Below are 19,031 nucleotides of genomic sequence, written 5' to 3'. Positions count from 1 at the left end.
GTGGGTTCGATACTCGGACTTGCTTTAGCTTTACTACATTGATCGGTTCACTTGCCGGTTGTGTGGTTTAGGGTTTAGATCGAGTCTTAGTTTTATAAATTTAAAGCTTAGAGAGTCTAGAATTAGGGTAATTTTAGTTGTTTTAATTAACCCATTTTCAGCACATCAATGACCATGTCTTGGATATCCTCGACTCATGCATTGAAATGACCACGACTTAAGCACGGGGTGTAGGCATACACCTGCCGGTGCGTATGTAAAAATAATATACCCGCCTGATCAAGAATAACTCGCTGTGGGATATATATTATGTGGTGTGTCTATTGATCTTTAACCCGGTATTCAGCCTGGGCTACTGAACGTATAATAAACATGTAATTCTTTAACAAGTTTATTTTTAAATAATTATCCCAAGTTATAAAAGATCATTTGTGCCCTGTGCACTTAAATCAATTTTCTTAAAACATTTTCAAAATGAGTCGGTTAATTGTATTTACCAGTGTAAACTGACGTATTTTCCAAAAGGCTAAAGTGCAGGTACTAGGCGAAATAGGCTGGCTACTCCTAGCATCAATAAAGAGTCTTGCAAGCTTAGATGTTTATAAATCTGTTGAACAATGTTCCTTTTATATTGATCCGCTTGTGGATCCCTTACAACCGTTTTTGTAATAATTGATATTACTTTCATTCGGTTTGTAATGTTTTTATCTTTCGACTTCCACTGTGTATTAAACTGTGATGAATTGTCTATGATAATATCAACTACGTCACGATACTCCCCACCGGGCCCACCGGTAATATGTGGAAATATCGGGGTGTGACACACACACACCGGAAAAATGATCATGAATCTCGATACAAATGACCCAAGTTGAAGAGTAATTACCAATTGTTTGAAGGCTAAGCTGTTGACATATACACAAAAAGTATTTTTTGTGACGTTCAAGCTGAGCTAATTGGAATTGCGGATTGCATAAATCAACGTTGCGAAGATCATCCTAATGGGTTTGTTAAGTTTTACATAAATGACTTCCAACAGCCTTGTACATTCTTATTTAAGGTAAACAATCGCGTTTTGTTTTTATATGACGTTTTTTGTTAATGGCGTTTTATCATATCCAATGTGTTTTATTTTTATTTTTTTAGACAAACATTCTCTGCATGGCGTTATAGAGATATTGTTTTTGGCGTTTTTCAGGTAATGTTCCGTAAGTCTGATTGCACATGCAGTTGCTCATGCAGGTGTTTTGAACAATTTGATTTGCTATGTAGACATATATTCTATCTTTTGAGAATTATGGACATTAGGGAATTTCAAAAACAATACATTCTTAGTAGATGGCGCAAAGAGGGTTCCCCAAATTGCTCTCCCGAATACTCAATTAGTCGTGAATATATGACCGAGCTTGATCCGATGTGCAAAGTATGATGCGAGATATTATTTTTTTCAATGGAATATACTTTGAACCGTTTATCTGGTAATAAAGAGGAGCTATCCTTATACAAGGATCATGTTCAATCTTATATGAAGAAGGTTCAAGATATGCAGATTGTTGCTCCTCCCGCTAGTACTAGGGATAGATTTGCCGAGATAACCGGTCAATATAAAAATGACAAGAATCCAATAAGAGTCCCTGTTGGGTATAAATCCAAAGGTTCTGGTTCTCGGAAGAGCCAGAAATCTAAACAAGAGATAGCAACCGAGAAAAAGAAATCAAAGTCGAAACCCGGGGCCTAAGAAAGACAGTGTCAGAACTGCAAAGGATATGGACACTACGCATCAACATGCAAACAGGCTGTAATTAAAAGAAGATCGACAAGGTCTTCGAGGGCTAGTGAAGAGTAGTTTGGCGTTTTGAATTTTTCATTCTTATAGAACACACACAGATGGTCTTCGAGAGCCAGTGTAGAGTAGTTTGGCGTTTTGTATATTTCATTCCTATAGAACACAGACAGATCTCAGTTTGGCATTTTACATCATTTTTATACATCATTTTTTTCCATCCTTTTTTTCGACCTATTTGTTCATAACATGCTACTTCGACATTACGTAACAAACAATATAAGATCGGTCAAGCAAATCAAACGCCAAAAAAACAACGCCACTAAATAAAACTACCAAAAACCTCTAATTTTGGTCATGCTAAACTCAATAATGTTTTGCTGAACGAGATGGACAACATTGTTAATCCTCATTCAAGAAAGATGTCTAACAATGTTGTCCATCCCGTTTAGCTAAACTTTATTGAGAACAAAACTGAATCTCCATGAAATGGCATTTTTGAATTTTTGTGGTTTTTGTTGTTTTGGCGTTTATATTGAGGAAATAGTGTATATCTAAGATGAATGGTATAGAGGAAAATATGGCGTTTGGGGTTTTGGTGTGGATTTAAGTAGGTCTGAGAGGTTGTTTATATAGGAAGTTTTTGGCGCGTATTTTTGGCGCGATTTTTATTATAGTAAATGCTAGTAATTAAGTTCCGTCGTTTCAATACTGTTTGTTCAGCTTTATTGGTTAAAAACAAAATTTGGCGTTTTATATCTAATGGCGTTTAGATTAGGATGAAGTGTGCTATATGTGTTAAGGTAGGATTTTAATAGCGTTTTATTCGTGAGTTTGGCGTTTTGTGTAGAGAAGTCAAAAGACCATTTTACCTTTAATGAAGCGCGCCACACTAATAAAAGTGATGTTATTTACGAAAACGCCACCGCGCCATCTAGTCCATAGATTGTTTTGATCTGACGATCCATAAGCGTTCTCTTCGTTCTGACACTTTCCACCGTTTTCTCTAAATCCTAACCCTATATATATATATATACTACTTTAATAAACATATATGAAGGACAAGATGGTAATTCAACAAGGTGTTGAAAAAACACTTAATGCACAATGTACAACTGTTAAAGCACAAGAAAACACAAAACCATTTACCTTTTACACGGATCTACATCTGCCGTCCATTTTTTTAACTTTCTCACACGGATCTACATCTGGACCGTCCATTAACCTTCACACGGATCACCAATTGCTTTCTCTCTCAATCCTCACACAACTCACAAAACAACATCAGATCTTCTCTCTCTCTTCTCTCTCTCTTCTCTCTCTCTCTCTCTCGGCGATCTAGGGTTTCATGAAATCTATCACCAGATCCGTTTGAATCTATCACCAGATCCGTTTGATGAGCAGATTTGAACAAGGGATCCACAGATTTGAACAAGGGATCCACGGATTTGAACAAGGGATCCACGGATTTGCTGGAGAATGGCCGGAATCAGGTAAACACACAAATCGATCCAGTTTCAAGTTTATGTTACTCTGTTGAGATTATGAAATTCTTGAACGATCGTAGCATATTGATGAGATTGTATGTTTTCTTTCATCTACTTTTGATGTGTTTTATGTTTAAAGATTCTTTTTTTTGGTGATTATTAGCACCAAGGATGAGGGGCAGCAACCGTTTAAAGATTCATCTACTGTTGGTATTGAACAAGGGATCCACAGATTTGAACAAGGGATCCACGGATTTGAACAACGGAGCATTAGTGTCAAGAATGGGCTCTCATATTCAAGATTGTAAGACAATCTTAGGGTAGGCATTCTTGTGGCATTAACTGCAATAGACCACCATTTGTTGTTAGGGGGTTGGATACGATATGTAAGTGATTTTCTTATTACCGAAACAGTGATAACATTCTGAAAACTAATGGAACATCTTAACGTTTGTGATTTTGAAACTGCAGCCCTGAAGTTGTTAATTGCTCAGCTAGAATAGGACTAGACATGCTGGCAAAGCACTATACAGATGCTGTTGGATTCGATATTGTTTTCTTCTTGCCCGATAGTGAAGAGGATTTTGCTTCTTACACAGTATAGTATGGATTATTCAACGATTGAAAGTATCGATTACATAGTATGTAGGGTAATAGACCTGTTTTTCATCACTGATGCCAGGTTTAATACTATTCATTTCTTTGATTAAGATGATTATATTGTTTCTTTGTTTTTGTGTTGATGTTTGTCATCATATTTTGCAGGTAACCCGCAACAATGCGCTTCTTTTCTTTTATATATTATTTTATAGCATAATTATATTGCTGGTTGTATTTGAATGATTACTTGATAGGTTCTGGCTATAAAGATATGCAGTTTTTTTTGGAATCTCATACATATATTAATTGAAAATGCAGGCTTTGGCTATAAAGATAATAATGAAACGTCGATTTTCTATTATCCAGGTTTGTTAAGATCTAAATGGTAATACTTATTATCTTATCTTTAACATTGATCAAATTCCACATATAGTTAGCTTTTCTACTATTGTCCATTTTTAAATTAATAATTTATAAAATTGGTTTATTGTAGTGGAAATGGTGGTTTTGGGCTACCCAGCACTGTCTGCGATCACGAGCGTATGGGGTCGCCGTTACCATTGCCATTGGGTTACCTCGAGTAGCCGGGCTTTTATTTGTTGGCCGTCTAAAAAAATTGAGTGGGTCGGACGGGTCAAAAGTTACCTACATTGTATTTATATACTTATACTTACAACCACTAGAGTCACTTTATTAAAAAGTTTGATGAGCAATTTCATATATTAGTTTTCTTAAATCTTATTAAATGTTTATAATACAAAAACGACTTATTCATTACTAAAATGCAATATTTTGATCTTATGGTTTTGATATGATAAGCTACATTTACATCAGTCGGGGATTAGAGGGTATTTTCAAATTTATGTGGATAGTTATGTAAGTTTAACTAAAAATACACCAAGAATTACAAGAATGCTAAATGGGCAGCGATGCTGGGTGGATTAAGGCGCACATGGTAGGTTCCAGTGACCCTTTAGGTGAAGTTATGGATAGATAAAGTTATGGATAGATATGGTGTTTGATAGTGTGATGTTTCTGGTGAAATAGGTGTTTTTCGGCGAAGGGTGTGATCAACAGGTTCAAAGTGACTGGTAATGGTTTTCCAAAGCTAGGGTCCCGAATTACATGTTTCTTTATTTAACCTTTTGTAATCTCTGCATAAAAAATTGAAGTCAATCCAACTTGTGTTAGGATATCAGTAGTAAACTATATCTGGAGAAATTAACCTTGTTGATAGGGTTTATCTAATAAGCAATGCATTTATTCTTGTATGTTCCATGAAATGAAAAGCTCCATCAGAATTGAATATAATTGGAATCAACCAGTTCATGATTTGACCATTGGTGTTGAATTTGAGGCCTGGATGAACACAATCGTCAACAAACCAATAAAACTTCAGATCTGGGATACGGTTTGTGCATACACCTATTCCATTTTTCTCTTATTATATGGGTATGGATTATGAATTTTTTTTTCTGTCAGGTGGGTCAAGAATCGTTCAGGTCTATAACACGCTCATACTACAGAGGCGCTGCGGGTGCGCTTATGGTTTATGATATCACTAGGTATGTAAGGGTATTATGTTTTCTTGAATAAAAGATGTTTTTAATTTTAATTATTTTTAATGCAGGAGAGAAACCTTTAATCACCTTGCCAGCTGGTTAGAGGATGCAAGACAGCATGCAAATGCAAACAAGACAATAATGCTAATTGGTAACAAGTGTGACCTGGCACACAGAAGAGCTGTTAGCACAGAAGAAGGAGAACAATTTGCTAAAGAACATGGTTTAATAATCATGGAAGCTTATGCTAAAACCGCTCAAAATGTTGAGGAGGTAGACAAATGTGTTTTTTGTTTTCTATATTACATTATTGAACGGTGATCAATAATAAGGGTGTGAATTTATGACACGAAACTAACCTAGCACGAAACTCACAGATTAGGGCTTAGTCTAAATGGGTTCGGGTTAGTTATGGGTTGAATTTGCAAATGCATTTACCTAAATGGGTCGAATTTGGGTTGACCTGGCGGGTTTAGAGATGCACAAAATGGGTTTTTTAATACCCTGGAACCGGGGCTGGGTTTTGGTCAACATAGTCAAGAACCGGGTTGGGTAGGGTAGAGGTGGAACTGGGTCTGGTGGTTCCGGGTCAGGTTGGGTCGGGTTCAATTTCTTTTTCTACACCCGGGTCTGGAAATTGTATGTACCCGCGAGTCGGGTAGGATAGGAACCGGTTCCGGGTATTTTGTGCATCTCTAGCATAGTTCTTAATGGGGAATAGCGGCAAATAGCGGGCGCATGTGGTTGAGTCATTTGGGTTTTCGGGCGCATGGAGGGCATCTACTTCTGGTCAAGCTTTCCCGCAATGTGTGTTTGATCATTGGGACATGATGTCATTTGACACGTTGGAAGTCAGGTCACAGGCAAGTACGCTCATGACGTAGATTCGTAAGAGGAAGGGTTTGAAGGAGCAGATGACACCGCTTTCGGAGTTTGAGGACAAGTTGTGAGTCAAAGTTCTTGTTTGTTTTCGTTTTACAACTTTGCTATGTTTTATTTTAGTTATGACGTTTTGATCTATTTTTATTGATCATATTTTATTGTTGGTCATTGTGCTTTAAAGGCTTCAGATATTATGTTTGGATCTTTGAGTAATAGACTTCAATTGGAATTGTAGTTACCAAGTAACTTAATTGGTGTTTTAGAAGTTTAAAAAGTATTTTGAGCATTTTCGTTCGGTCTGGTTAACGAATAAAGAAAATATAGGGTCTGGTTGGAGTTGGACAAAACATGTGCTTGAGGATAGGAAGGTCTTCAACAGGGGCGGATCTATGTAGTGGGTTACGAATTCATGCGAACCCACTCGGTTTTGTGTTTTTAATAGAAACTATCAATAAGAAACTAGAAACTTTCAAAAAAAAAATTAAATCTATAACAAACTCAAATGAGCCCATTAATATTTTAATTCTATGAAATGGACTCACAAATGTAAAATGAAAGTAGCTCAGTGGATAAGTGGTGATAAGTTGTCAGTTCTCTAATAGAGTAACCTGGGTTTGATCATTGCTCTTCCTAACTCTTTACTTTTTTTAATTCAAATACCCATGTTAGGTTTGCTGGTTTCAAAATTCACTAAGCCAGAGATTAGAGGAACAGAGCATTAATGTTGAAGTATATATATAGATGAAGTTCACTATTTTAATTTAATTTTTATTGAGTTCACATTTTCCAATAATTTTGTAGGATATTTAGTTCAATCGTATTCATCAGTAATTTGATTTTAGATGCATATATTTATTTAATTTCATTTTAAATTATACATGATGAGAGATGTGTAGCTTTCTATTTGATTAATGGGACTCCCATCAATTAATTTTTTTTTTTGGAAGGCTAATTTCATAAAAACACACTTGGACGATAACCTCTAAGACAGAGACTACCGAAAACCGGAAAAAATTACATCAGCGGAAAAGAAAAAAATTACATCAGCGGAAAAAATTTACATCAATTTAAATGGATACCACAAAAATGCAAGTGTTTTGAAACCTGAATAGTTGATTTAGTGATGTTAATTTACTGAAACTTGAATTTGATTTAGTGAATTTGTTAAAACCTGAACCGTCGAACCGGACCGACCCGGAAATTTTTTAAGCCCCACTCTATGGAATTTGAGCATTTAAAAATAGTGAACCCACTGGAAAAAGTTTCATGGATCCGCCATTGGTCTTCAAAAAGTTTTGCCAACTCGAAACCGGGGATACCTATGTATGGTAACCGGTAACCGATCGTCACACAATAACCACCAAACGCCATCACGAAACCATCAATCGCCGCACAATGTTGATTCTCCGCCGATGAAGAAGGCTGCAACCGACCCTAACGTTCTGCTACACTGCCACCATCGTCGTCGCACGCCACATCGGAAACTACATCCCCGTACATAGCCCTAAACTCACCAACCTAAGTGATATGTTTCCCGCTGCATCGCGCGGGTAAACCTCTAGTATATATATATATATATATATATATATATATATATATATAAGGAGGAGCTCATGCGAGAACCACCCTTATTGTGAGAACCTTGAGAACCAATGTGAACACAACCTAAAATAGCTAAAAAACCTAAAAAAACCTAACCCCCAACCCCCCCCCCCAAAAAAAAACCTAAACCCCCCACCCCCCCCCCCCACCCAAAAAAACCTAACCCCCCCCCCCAAAACCTAACCCCCCCCCCCCCAAGCTAAAAAAACCTAAAAAAAACCTAAAAAAACCTAAAAAAACCTAAAAAAAACCTAACCCCCACCCCCCCCCCCCAAAAACCTAAACCCCCCCCCCACAAAAAAACCTAACCCCCCCCCCCCAAAAAAAAAACCTAAACCCCCCCCCCCCCCAAGCTAAAAAAAACCTAAAAAAAACTAAAAAAAACCTAACCCCCACCCCCCCCCCCAAAAAACCTAAACCCCCCTCCCCCACCCCCCAAAAACCTACCCCCCCCCCCACCCAAGCTAAAATGCTAAAAACTAAACCCCCAAAAAACCTAAAAAAATCTAAAAAAAATCTAAAAAAATCTAAAAAAATCAAAAAAAAAATCTAAAAAATTTTTTTTGATTTTTTTAATATTTTTTAGGTTAAAATCGCTACTTTTCGAAGCAAAAAAAAAAATTTTTTTAAAAAAAAAAAATAAAAAAAATTTTTTTTTTTTTTGATTCGAAAAGTAGCGATTTTAACCTAAAAAATATTAAAAAAATCAAAAAAAAAATTTTTATGTGATTTTTAGCTATTTTTAGGCATTTTTGGTGTGTTCACATTGGTTCTCACGGTTCTCACAATAAGAGGTGGTTCTCGCATGATCTTCTCCTTATATATATATATATATATATATATATATATATATATATATATATATATATATATAAGGGTTGGTTAATGTACAATATTCCTTAACGTACGATGTCTACGAGATGAAATTACGCACGTTATAAAACTCAAAAACCCTAATAAAGCATGTTGAAACCCATAATCATGCATGAACATAATCACGCATGTACAAAATTAGAAATCACGCATGGGGTAAAACACCTAATCACGCATGTTATAATACTAATCACGCATGTTATATCTTCACAGCGTACACAACGTACATTAAGCAAAATTGTACAATACACTTTCATTATATATATATATATATATATATATATATATAAACACGTATGTACCTTTAACTGCTTTCGGGTTTTATGATTGTTTCATAAATTTAAAACCACATATAATTAAGAACTATTTTGTTTCTTTAATGTGTCAAGGACAATGTACCATAATTTTAGCAATTAGCATAATTTTTTATGGAAGGATCAACAAAATCCCGATCACTCGGGTAAATCCAATGACAAAAGGTCACACACGCCTGTGAACGTAGACGACGCTAGTGACATGGCCCTCCACCATTTCATAGGAAACCCACTGCCTAAAGGCCCCCTAACTTAACTCAAATTGTTTTTAATTTTTGCTCTAGGTGAGAATCCAACCCATGACCTCCACTTTGGAAAATCTTGAAGCTGCCAATACACCATAAGATTATTAGCTTTAGCATATTTTAAAACCTCATATAATCAGCAAGACGAGATGTAGCCATGATTATCTATAGAAGAAACAATAATGAAATTAATAATTTCTCCATTTGTTTACGATAATGATGTTGGTGCATATGTCCGTCGACTTCGTCTTGTATCGAGTCGTGTGTCTAGATTGGATAGAATGGAGTTCGGTAGTCTAGAATTGGACCAGTTCACACGAACTGGCAGAGCCAGTTCATGCGAAGTGGCCACTTCCTATGAAGTGGACAGTGGCAGTTTCGTGGGGACTGGAACTAGTATAAATAGGTGACTTGAGATTTCATTTGTAACTTGGCAATTCCAGTAGCGAAGCTCTGCTGAAGTGTCGGATCGATCTGTAACTTTGTCAAATCAATACAAACGACAATTAAACTACTTCTACATGCAAATCAAGCTGATTCAACATCAAAACGTTTGTTTCCGCCTCTCGTTTTGATCAAGAACTCTTCTGATCGACTCATTTGGTCGTCATAACGATCCTACAAGTGGTATCAGAGCTCAGGATGAGTCAAATCTCTTGAAATTAGTGTTTTGAATTGGTTTAGAACTTCTACTTCTACTCTTTCTTGGATTTTTGAACGATTTCACTGACAAAATGGACTGAGTTTTGGATATATCGTGTAAAACACCATTTTAATCAATCCTTCAAAGTTACAGACCTTATTCGGACTAAAATTAATCAAAAAGTGTCAAAAACTTCAGATCGTGTGAAAATGTGTCAAATCGTGTGAAAATATTGCTCAGTTCGTACGTAATGAATCAGATCGTTTGAATTGTTGTCAGTTCGTTTGAAAATCCAGTCCAGCTCACACGAGTTGGACCAGTTCGCTTGAAAATTCAAATTGTATGATCACCTCGCATGAATTGAGGTCCAGATCGTGTGAAATTGCTTCATTTCGCACGAATTGGAAACTTTTTACTCACCTCGCACGAATTGATATACCAGTTCGTTTGAAACTGTCAGGTCGTTTGAAACTTCAAATCGTTTGAAGTTCAGTTCATTTGAATCCAGTACGTTTGAGAATTCAGATTTTGTAGAAGTCAGTTCGCTTGAAAAGTAATTTTTCAAAAACTTAGAAAATTTTTCGAAACTGTTTTCATAGTTTAAAATGGATAACCAAGAATTTTATAACACGTTTTTCGGAGGGGGAATGACAGCAGCTCAAACTCCAGCGAGTATTGCACAGAACGTAAACATGGAGAACGAGCTTGGTACAATGCAAAAGCCACCAACGCTTCTCAATATCGAAGATTATTCAGGATGGAAAATAGGTTTAAAACATGGGTACAGGCAAATCATCTTGAGTGTTGGATGAAAATTGAGATGAAGTATGTACCTCCGACGAATGGAGCGGGTATTGAGAAAACAATTGACAACTTAACTCCGACTGAACAGGATAGTTTTAAAGCCGAGAAGAAAATGATGAGTATCTTGCAGCAAGCAATCAAAGAAGATATTTTGGTTTTGCTAGAACATCAGAATGACTCACAGTCTATCTGGAATGCACTAAAAATCAAGTTTCTTGGAAGTGTTTCGATGATAAAGAGCAAAACGGCATTGCTGAAAAAGGAATTTGATATTTTTACGGGTATCAGGGGTGAGTCAACAAAAGAGTTGATCGAGAGGTATTGTCATTTGGTTGTAGAGATGAAGCGTTTGAACATTACCAAAACAGATGAAGAGTGGGTTGACAAGTTGGCAGATGCTTTACCGCATGATGAGTGGGGCACATATTTGTTGGTTTTGAAAAATAACTTGGAATATGTTGGTTTCAATCTAAGCACATTCATCGAGAAAATTGAAGCACATGAGTCAATAAAGGAGTCCGAGTCCGACGTCAAATCAGAAAATGTGGAGTCCGAATCAGAAGAGAAGTCTGAGTCAGAGTCCAGAGAGATTGGTAAAACAGGAAGTAAAAATGACAAACAAGAAAAGGTTTTTTAAAAGATTGATCCAATTCCTGAAACACCATGCAAAAACTGTTCAAAACCATGCATGGATTGTCTTGAAAAAGACAAACAGTTTCAAGAATTGAAAAGGTTTCATCACAAATTAAAATTTGATTTTAATGATGTTAAAGAAGCTTATGATACACTGTCACGATCAATTAAAATGATTCAAAATGAAAGTATAGAAAATGATAAAGTTGTTAATTTGCTCAAAGGAACGGTCATGGAAAAGCAGATGGTGATTAACATTCATCTGGTCACAATCGCATCTTTGAAAAAGGAACTTGAACTGATGCGAATTGAAACAGAAAGAGTTGATAAGAAGTTGATCAGTTATATTTCATCTTCTTATGTGATTGATCAAATCATTCATCAACAACCTGATGCTAAACCAACTTTTAACAATGTTCCACCCCCAATGTGGAATCATTATACTCAAAAATATCCAGATGGGGTGGAAGCAGCGTTGAATCTCAAATTGAGAACTGAGGACAAAGAATTACCGGAAAACATTGATGTTACATTTTCTCCATCTGACACAGACAACGAGTCACAAGTAATTAAAACTGTTGTTGACCAAGTGTTGGATGAAGAAAGTGATAACTCTGATTTCAAAATGGTTAAAAAGGTTTACAATAATGAATTTCTGACATCTAAAAATAATTTGAATGATGAGACATTCAAAGTGGCATATACTTTGAATGATTCTGATAAATTATTTTCTGATGACGAATTTCCAATAAGAAGTGTCAAAACTGAAATGATCAACAAGGTTTTCAAATTAACAGAAATTAATATTTCTGAAATAAAAGATGTAAATCTTACTGAAAAACCTAAAAAGTACACTTCAAGAGTTCAACAAAGATTGAACAAGAAAAAGGGTTACAGTTCTGGTTCGGGTTATCGAAAGAAACCAAACTATAATTTCTGAACAGAGAGTTGAACGAAGAACCTGTTTCAAATGTCAAGAAGTTGGACATATCGCTTAGAATTGCCCAAAGCCTACCAACACTTCTAACTCGAAATTGAAAGAGAAGTGTGTTGATAAGAAGGAACAACCAACAGAGAAGTTTACAGAGTTCAAAAATTCTACTTTCGAAGTTGGTGAAAGCTCGAAACATTTTTACAAAAGAAGAGCCAATTTAAACAAACAAAAATGGGTTGTTAAAAATTCAGATGATAGTTATGGCGATGAATTTGTTTCTTCGGAAGTAAAGGAGCCACATTCTGGCGATGAATCTGATTCGTCAAAGTCAGAGGAGCCACAAGTTGAGCTAAAAAGAGAAAAGTCAGTACCGCCAATGGATGATGTCAACTTTCCACAATTGCAGACTGAAAATTTAAAACAAAAAGTTGGAAAAGTAGAGATTTCGAATCAATTCTATTCTGAAAAGAAAGAATTTGATGTCGAAAAAGCGTTTAATGGCAAAGTAAAACATATTTTTGGAAAAATGGTCTATGGTAGGGCCAAAGGGGTAAAAGAATTCTATGAATCAAAAAGGAATGTTCAAAGACCAAGTGAAATTGAACAGGTTACACCCAAAGCTGGTCAGGCTTGGGTGTCTGTATTCTTTGCTTAAAATCCTGACTTGCCGGAACTCCCAGGTTGGTAATTGGGGAGTAGGAATCGGCATCATTCTTGAAAAATTGTTTATTGTGAATCTCTCAAAGCTGAAAATTGTCATATTTCAACTTGCAAGTGGTATTGGTTGATAAGAACCTACAAGTGGTTAATCAAGGTCATTAAGTTGAACTTGATTTAACTTTCATACAAAAGGTTGAAAGAACAATGTGATGAATCCCCGTTCCTAACGAGTGGTATCAACATAACTAATTTTCTGGAAAAACCATTTTGATTAAAATAAACTTAAGTGTTTTGAAATAAAAATGGGAAAATAGTTTGTTGTCAGGGGGAGTTCTGATTGTTTATGCCAAGTGAATGGAGAACTGAAGCAATTCACATCGGTTTGTCAAATCTTCTTTAAATGGTTTTGAATTTTAGGGGGAGTAAGAAATTTCAGAAAATCCAAAAGCATAAGAAAATTTGAAAAAGCCAAAAACATGATAAAATCCAAAATCCAAAAACATCGAAAAATCAAAAACGAGTTTTGTTGAGAAAAAGAGGAAATGATAGTACATCAGTAGACAATCACAACACGCTAAAAAATTGGAAAGTCAAATGTGATAAACGGTCTCACTGATGATATGCCAGTAGGTTTGTATACATTTAGTAGATTGTTTTCGAGATATAAACCTAAATATCAAATACTTGCTTATTACGTGGGGAACATCTCTCGGATATATAGGTAACCCCTGAAATCCTGTTTGAAAGACTTTATTTCTGACATACTAGGTCTTTGTACGTGATGATATCTGGGGTATTATACCAGGACTTCTGATTTTGCGGAAGCAATAGCCTAGTCCTCGTATAATACTCTGCACTGCTTTAATCTTAAAGCTTACCCTCAGCATAAAAAATGATGAAACATTGAAAAATGCTAATCATGTGCTGTTGAAGAAAAGATCCCCAAACGGGACACATCTAAAGACGAGCCATCATCTCTTTGTCTGAACAGAAGTTCTAACCTGAGCTCTCATGGTCTCGCACTACCCGTTTATAGATATCATTAGTGTACATTCACCTGTAAGACTGAATATAGAAGTCTGGATACGGGAGTATATTCTGAGGTGGGACACGCGAATAAGTTTAAGTGCTTAAAACACTAATCTCGTATCTCGAAAACAATCTACTAAATGTATAAAAACAATCTACTAAATGTATGAATAATTTAGAATTTTGTTATTGAGAAATACATTTCATCGTGTCCTACAAAATCTTGAGTTATAAAAATAGTTTTGAGTAAAATGCACGGATAGTCCCTGTGGTTTTGTGAAATTTCACCTTTAGTCCCAAACTTTTTAAAATTACATGTATGCTCCTTGTGGTTTGACAACTTGTTACTCGAATAGTCCCTAACATGGATGGAGGTTAGTTTATGGTGTTAAGTGGATGTAAAATTACAAAATACCCTTACTTTTAAAAAATAAAATTAAAATACTAAATGTAGACCCCACTATTAGTAAAACCCCACCTAAAGTCCCTTCTCTCTCTAAGAAACCTCCATTACATCAACACACACCGAATTCATAGCAGCAACACTCAAATTACTTCCAACATATCCATGTTCAACATGCCTACTGATGCACAACCTAGAAAAACTACTAATCTGTGTAGAATTAAGTACTTCAAACCTTAATTATTGCCTAAAAACTAGCTGAGTAGATGACAAAACTCCCATTCACTAATCCTTACCATACCTAATCCAAAATTAAACCACCTGATGGATTAAAAAGCTCAAAAACCTTACTAGAAACGTCTGCATCATCAACCGATGCTAAAATGTCAATCCAATCGTTACCGTTAGATTTTTAGGCTTATGTTCGTCGAAACCAAATAACCTGCAAATTAGGGTTGGAAACGTGACGGAGAAGAACCACCGGGACTTGTCAGGCGAGTGTTTGTTCGGAAACAGTCACGGCGGCGCACATGGTGGTTATTTGCTCCGGTATGGCGGTGTTGATGCGGCTGGGATTATGGCAGCGAGGTCGGCAGATTTGGATTGAGCGTCGGTTAGGTATGTGTGACGGATCATTGTATGGAAATGATGGAGGATGAGAGTGTGTTGAGTGTTTTTGAAGGTGCTGCAATGGAGGTTGTTTAGAGAGAGAAAGAGGGGGAGAACTGGAGAAGGGGGTAATGGTGGGGTCTACTTATTTTTAATTTTATTCTTAATAATATTAAGGGTGTTTTGTAATTTCACATCTATTTAACACAAAAAACTAACCTCCATCCATGTTAGGGACTATCCGAGTAACAAGTCGTCAAACCACAGGGAGCATACATGTAATTTTGAAAAGTTAGGGACTAAAGGTGAAATTTCATAAAACCACAGGGACTATCCGTGTATTTTACTCAATATTTTTCTTTCATTTTGATCTAAAGTATTTTAAAATAGGTTATGTATCCTAGATAACATTGATTTATTGATTGTTGTATAATGGAAAGCATCTTACATAAAATTGAGTAAGCACAGTATGTATATAGTGATCCAGATAGCGTGAGTACTTTGTAAGTCGTCATGAAAGTTGTGTGTGGTTCACTAAAAGTGTAAATATAGCATTCGCTACCCGTTGACGCTCTGGCGGTATTGTAAATTTGGAAAAAAAAATTGCCATTTTTTCGATTTCGTTACCCCTTTTTTTGAAACGTTACCCCTTAATGTTTTTCTAGATCCGCCGCTACTTCAAAAAATTGATGTTAAAGCGGACCAAACTGAAGTTAAACTTAGGCAAATTAATTACTTATATCTAAAGCTAAATTGAGATAACTTAATTTTAAATTATGTTGATGAAAAACAGTTTAATCCCGATATTTTCCGTTATCCTACATGAACTCGCACACTAAATAGTGACCTCTATATGTGGTTCAAACCACACCAAACCAACATTGCAGACAATATATTTGTGAGAAACAATTTACTTTTCTTATAATACCTTAATTTTTACAGATGTTGTTTTCGTTTCATTTCCGAGTTAAATATTTTAAAACATGTTGCATTTCTTATATAATCATGGTTCTAATTGTTGAAATGGAATACGTATTAAAAAAGAGTTTGTCATTAAAAATTCAAGTTGAAATTCAGTTTGTATTTTTCACACAATTTTGAATTAGACCTATAACAAAAATTCGACATCACGTATGAAGTAACAAATAACAAACAATTCTAACAAAAGAAACGTGACTTACTAGTTTGATTTATTTATGTTAGATGAAAACATAGATTTCTGATCACATATTAAATATACACACTTCTTGCATCTTTCAGATATAACTTGCGGGCTTAACTTATTTCCGTGGACTAAAACAGGATTAAACTAGAATTTGATTTAGGACTTGAACATATGTAACGATCCGTCCGTCCATCATGTGATGGAGGACAAACACAAATAATATATATATTTAATAGTTAAATATATATAACACAATTCACGGTTTGATGTCATGGAGATTAAATATTTGGAATAGTTAATTTATTGTTTAAAGAGTTAAACAATGGATAATATTTATTATTGGATAATAAATAAAGGTTGGGGATTGATTGGTAATTAAAAGTTTTTCAACTTGGATAACCAGTTAAAACATGGTGGTTTAGTAGGTAAATATATATTTATTATAAATATAACCTAAAACCTAAACCCCAATAACTAATCATAATCACAAAGCAACAACAATCCCAACTCGTGCCCCCACCCCCCCCCCCCCGACGAGCGGTCGGCCACCAAGCCACCAATTTTGCTGCAAGGCCGCTGCACCACCATCGCGTGTCGCCTTCTTGTTTTGCGTCTGATTGGATCAGTCTTGTTGCGTGGATCTCGAATGTCGGATCTGTGTTGTGTTCGGATTACTAGCGGAACTGTTTGTCAATCCATCATGTGAATTCTTGGCATTTCGTTGAGTTACTATTACTGAACACCATACAGTTGGTTATAATTGTTTAATCTTACTGTATAATTGATTAAACCGGTTTTATGTATACAGCTTCACGCTTCCGTTTATTTGACTAATATGAGATATTAATCGTTATAAAATCAGATGTTATAAAAATAAGTTTTAATCCGGTACCCTGCCCTGCGATGATTTCCAACAGTGGTATCAGAGCCTTTTATGCATTCGGTTAGATGTTATATTTTATAAAATGATCTACATTTTATTTTGTCAGAACTTTTGTTTGACAAAAGATCGTGTCTTTATCGTTTGTTATGTCATTGTGATTATTTACGAATCGAGCACTAAATCCCATGGTTCGTTATTTGTGATTGTTGTTCTTGGTTATTTCAAATTTGTATTTTTATTGGTTATTTGGAACTCTTTGTAATAGATAGTTTTATTTATTAATTGTGAACCGGTCAAGTCAAGAGATTGAAGACCGAAGACCGAAGACGAAAACAAACTGGATTGAAGATGAGATCTTGATCTAGTAGGTGCTGATTCAATAATGGTTATTTTGTCCCTTTGTAAGACCAATTTGGTTTACGTTTAAATGGTTCAAACGAAACCGAACAAACTCACTAGTGGCTCGATTCACATGTTCTGTGGTTTTATTTATTGTAAATAGTTGTAACCGATAAAACTAGTTTTTACAATCATAAAATGACGAATTAAAGTGTTTTAGTTTGGATAGGTAATTTAATAAAAAGAGTTTTATTAAAAGATAACACTTTTGCTTTTAAATTAAATTGTTAATTTATACGCCATAAATTAATAAAAGAGTTCATTAAATTTAGAAAAAGTTCACAATACAAACGTCGCTTTAAATAGGGTATTTAAAAAAAGTACACATGCCTAATTAATCGTATATTAAATGCCAGTAGTATCAGTACATGAAGTGGATCCCAATAGTGGAGATGGCTGGATAGAGGTTACCGACTTCGAAAATCATCATGGGCGTACCTCATATAGCAACCGCTGGTTAATGTTGCTGCAACTGTTGCACCACTACAACAAGATTTCATCTCTCCATATACACGGACTTGTAAACATTTAAGGCAATCTTCTGGTACTATATCAGTAGTACATTGCATAACCATGAATTTGACGTGAGCCATAAGGCATAGTCCCATAAGCGTATTTAGTATTTCTATCAACATAGGCTGCCTGTTCCGATAACTTTTCCACTAGTGTTATCATGGTTTTCTCCAGCCCTCCAAGATCCTTCACTTTAATATTACTAGTTTCATGGGCAAAAAACCAAGAATCATATGCAATTACATTTCTTACGGGACCATATTGTACCATGCATTTGCTCCTCCATGCGAAAGCTTGTTTTATCTTTGGGCAGCTCTTTAGAAGAAGTGGAATTATGTTGTTTACGCAAGACTTGCAAGCTTCGATTTTTAAATAGCCTGCACAAACACTTGTGGCATAAATCTGTCCAGTTCTTGCACTATCGGTGCCCAATCTTACGAATGTACTTAGTGTCTTGAATGCAGTCAACAATTCATTCTCGTAGGTGCTGTTGGGTAGAAAGCTTCCAGAGTCTTTTTTGCATCGGAAAATGTCGGCATAGAATGGCTCACTCAAGATAACAATATTAAGGATTGCCTGAACAATAAACAAAAATAAAGCTATCGATTTCATCTCCATATGTTTCTTTGTAATAATAGTGAATCTTCGTGTTTCTTATGAGCAAAAACTTAACCACGTATATATAAAATGTAAAGTTGGCTTGAAGTAGAGTTTTATACCATTCTAATTTGATAAATTTCATTGTTGATTGTTCAACATTTGTAACATCATACATTAACATACGTATACACGCACGTATGTACCTTTTAAATCCTTTCTATTTAATGTAGTTGTCATCTTATAAGGGTGTACATATTTGCGCATTAAAATGCCTATTTGCACACCAAACCCTAGCTTTATATACGCCGCGTATAGGTCTATACGCGGCGTATAGCCATTTTTTACAATTTCTAAGAGAATCTCTGATATCATTTGGGAATTTGTCTCGTTATATACACCGCGTATAGG

At 35.5% G+C, this 19,031-nt stretch overlaps 2 protein-coding genes across 5 annotated transcripts; one reads left to right on the top strand and one right to left on the bottom strand.

The window, feature by feature from the left end:
* Positions 1–3,131: 3,131 nt before the first annotated feature.
* LOC110911873 (ras-related protein RABB1c) lies at positions 3,132–6,552 on the top strand. 4 transcript variants are annotated; one of them, XM_022156524.2, is made up of 10 exons: positions 3,132–3,276; positions 3,434–3,656; positions 3,742–3,952; positions 4,189–4,255; positions 4,364–4,825; positions 4,918–4,961; positions 5,161–5,281; positions 5,353–5,435; positions 5,501–5,705; positions 6,289–6,552. In XM_022156524.2, exons 5-10 carry the CDS (start codon positions 4,790–4,792, stop codon positions 6,322–6,324), a joined length of 525 nt encoding a protein of 174 aa, XP_022012216.1. In that variant the 5' UTR covers positions 3,132–3,276; positions 3,434–3,656; positions 3,742–3,952; positions 4,189–4,255; positions 4,364–4,789; the 3' UTR covers positions 6,325–6,552. The 4 variants fall into 4 exon arrangements, with proteins under 4 accessions (XP_022012216.1, XP_022012215.1, XP_022012213.1 ...); XM_022156523.2 differs by having other exon boundaries at positions 4,189–4,236; positions 5,501–6,552; XM_022156521.2 differs by having other exon boundaries at positions 5,501–6,552.
* Positions 6,553–18,062: 11,510 nt separating this feature from the next.
* LOC110913857 (cysteine-rich repeat secretory protein 38-like) lies at positions 18,063–18,641 on the bottom strand. Its single transcript, XM_022158677.1, has one exon. It carries the CDS (start codon positions 18,639–18,641, stop codon positions 18,063–18,065), a length of 579 nt encoding a protein of 192 aa, XP_022014369.1.
* Positions 18,642–19,031: the final 390 nt, after the last annotated feature.

The sequence above is a fragment of the Helianthus annuus genome, chromosome 15 (genome assembly GCF_002127325.2).
Source record: "Helianthus annuus cultivar XRQ/B chromosome 15, HanXRQr2.0-SUNRISE, whole genome shotgun sequence".
Taxonomy (NCBI): Eukaryota; Viridiplantae; Streptophyta; class Magnoliopsida; order Asterales; family Asteraceae; genus Helianthus; species Helianthus annuus.
Note: the sequence above shows the minus strand (reverse complement) of the source record. Positions and strands in the feature narration are given on the sequence as shown.

What these genes read in the sequence shown, in the direction of transcription:
- LOC110911873 (XM_022156523.2), top strand. Translation starts at nt 4,790, where the DNA reads ATGGGCAGCGATGCTGGGTGGATTAAGGCGCACATG. An exon ending in GGTGGATTAAGGCGCACATG is followed by an intron (nt 4,826 to 4,917) that starts GTAGGTTCCAGT and finishes CTGGTGAAATAG; the next exon opens with GTGTTTTTCGGCGAAGGGTG. An exon ending in AACTTCAGATCTGGGATACG is followed by an intron (nt 5,282 to 5,352) that starts GTTTGTGCATAC and finishes TTTTTCTGTCAG; the next exon opens with GTGGGTCAAGAATCGTTCAG.
- LOC110913857 (XM_022158677.1), bottom strand. Translation starts at nt 18,641, where the DNA reads ATGGAGATGAAATCGATAGCTTTATTTTTGTTTATTGTTCAGGCAATC.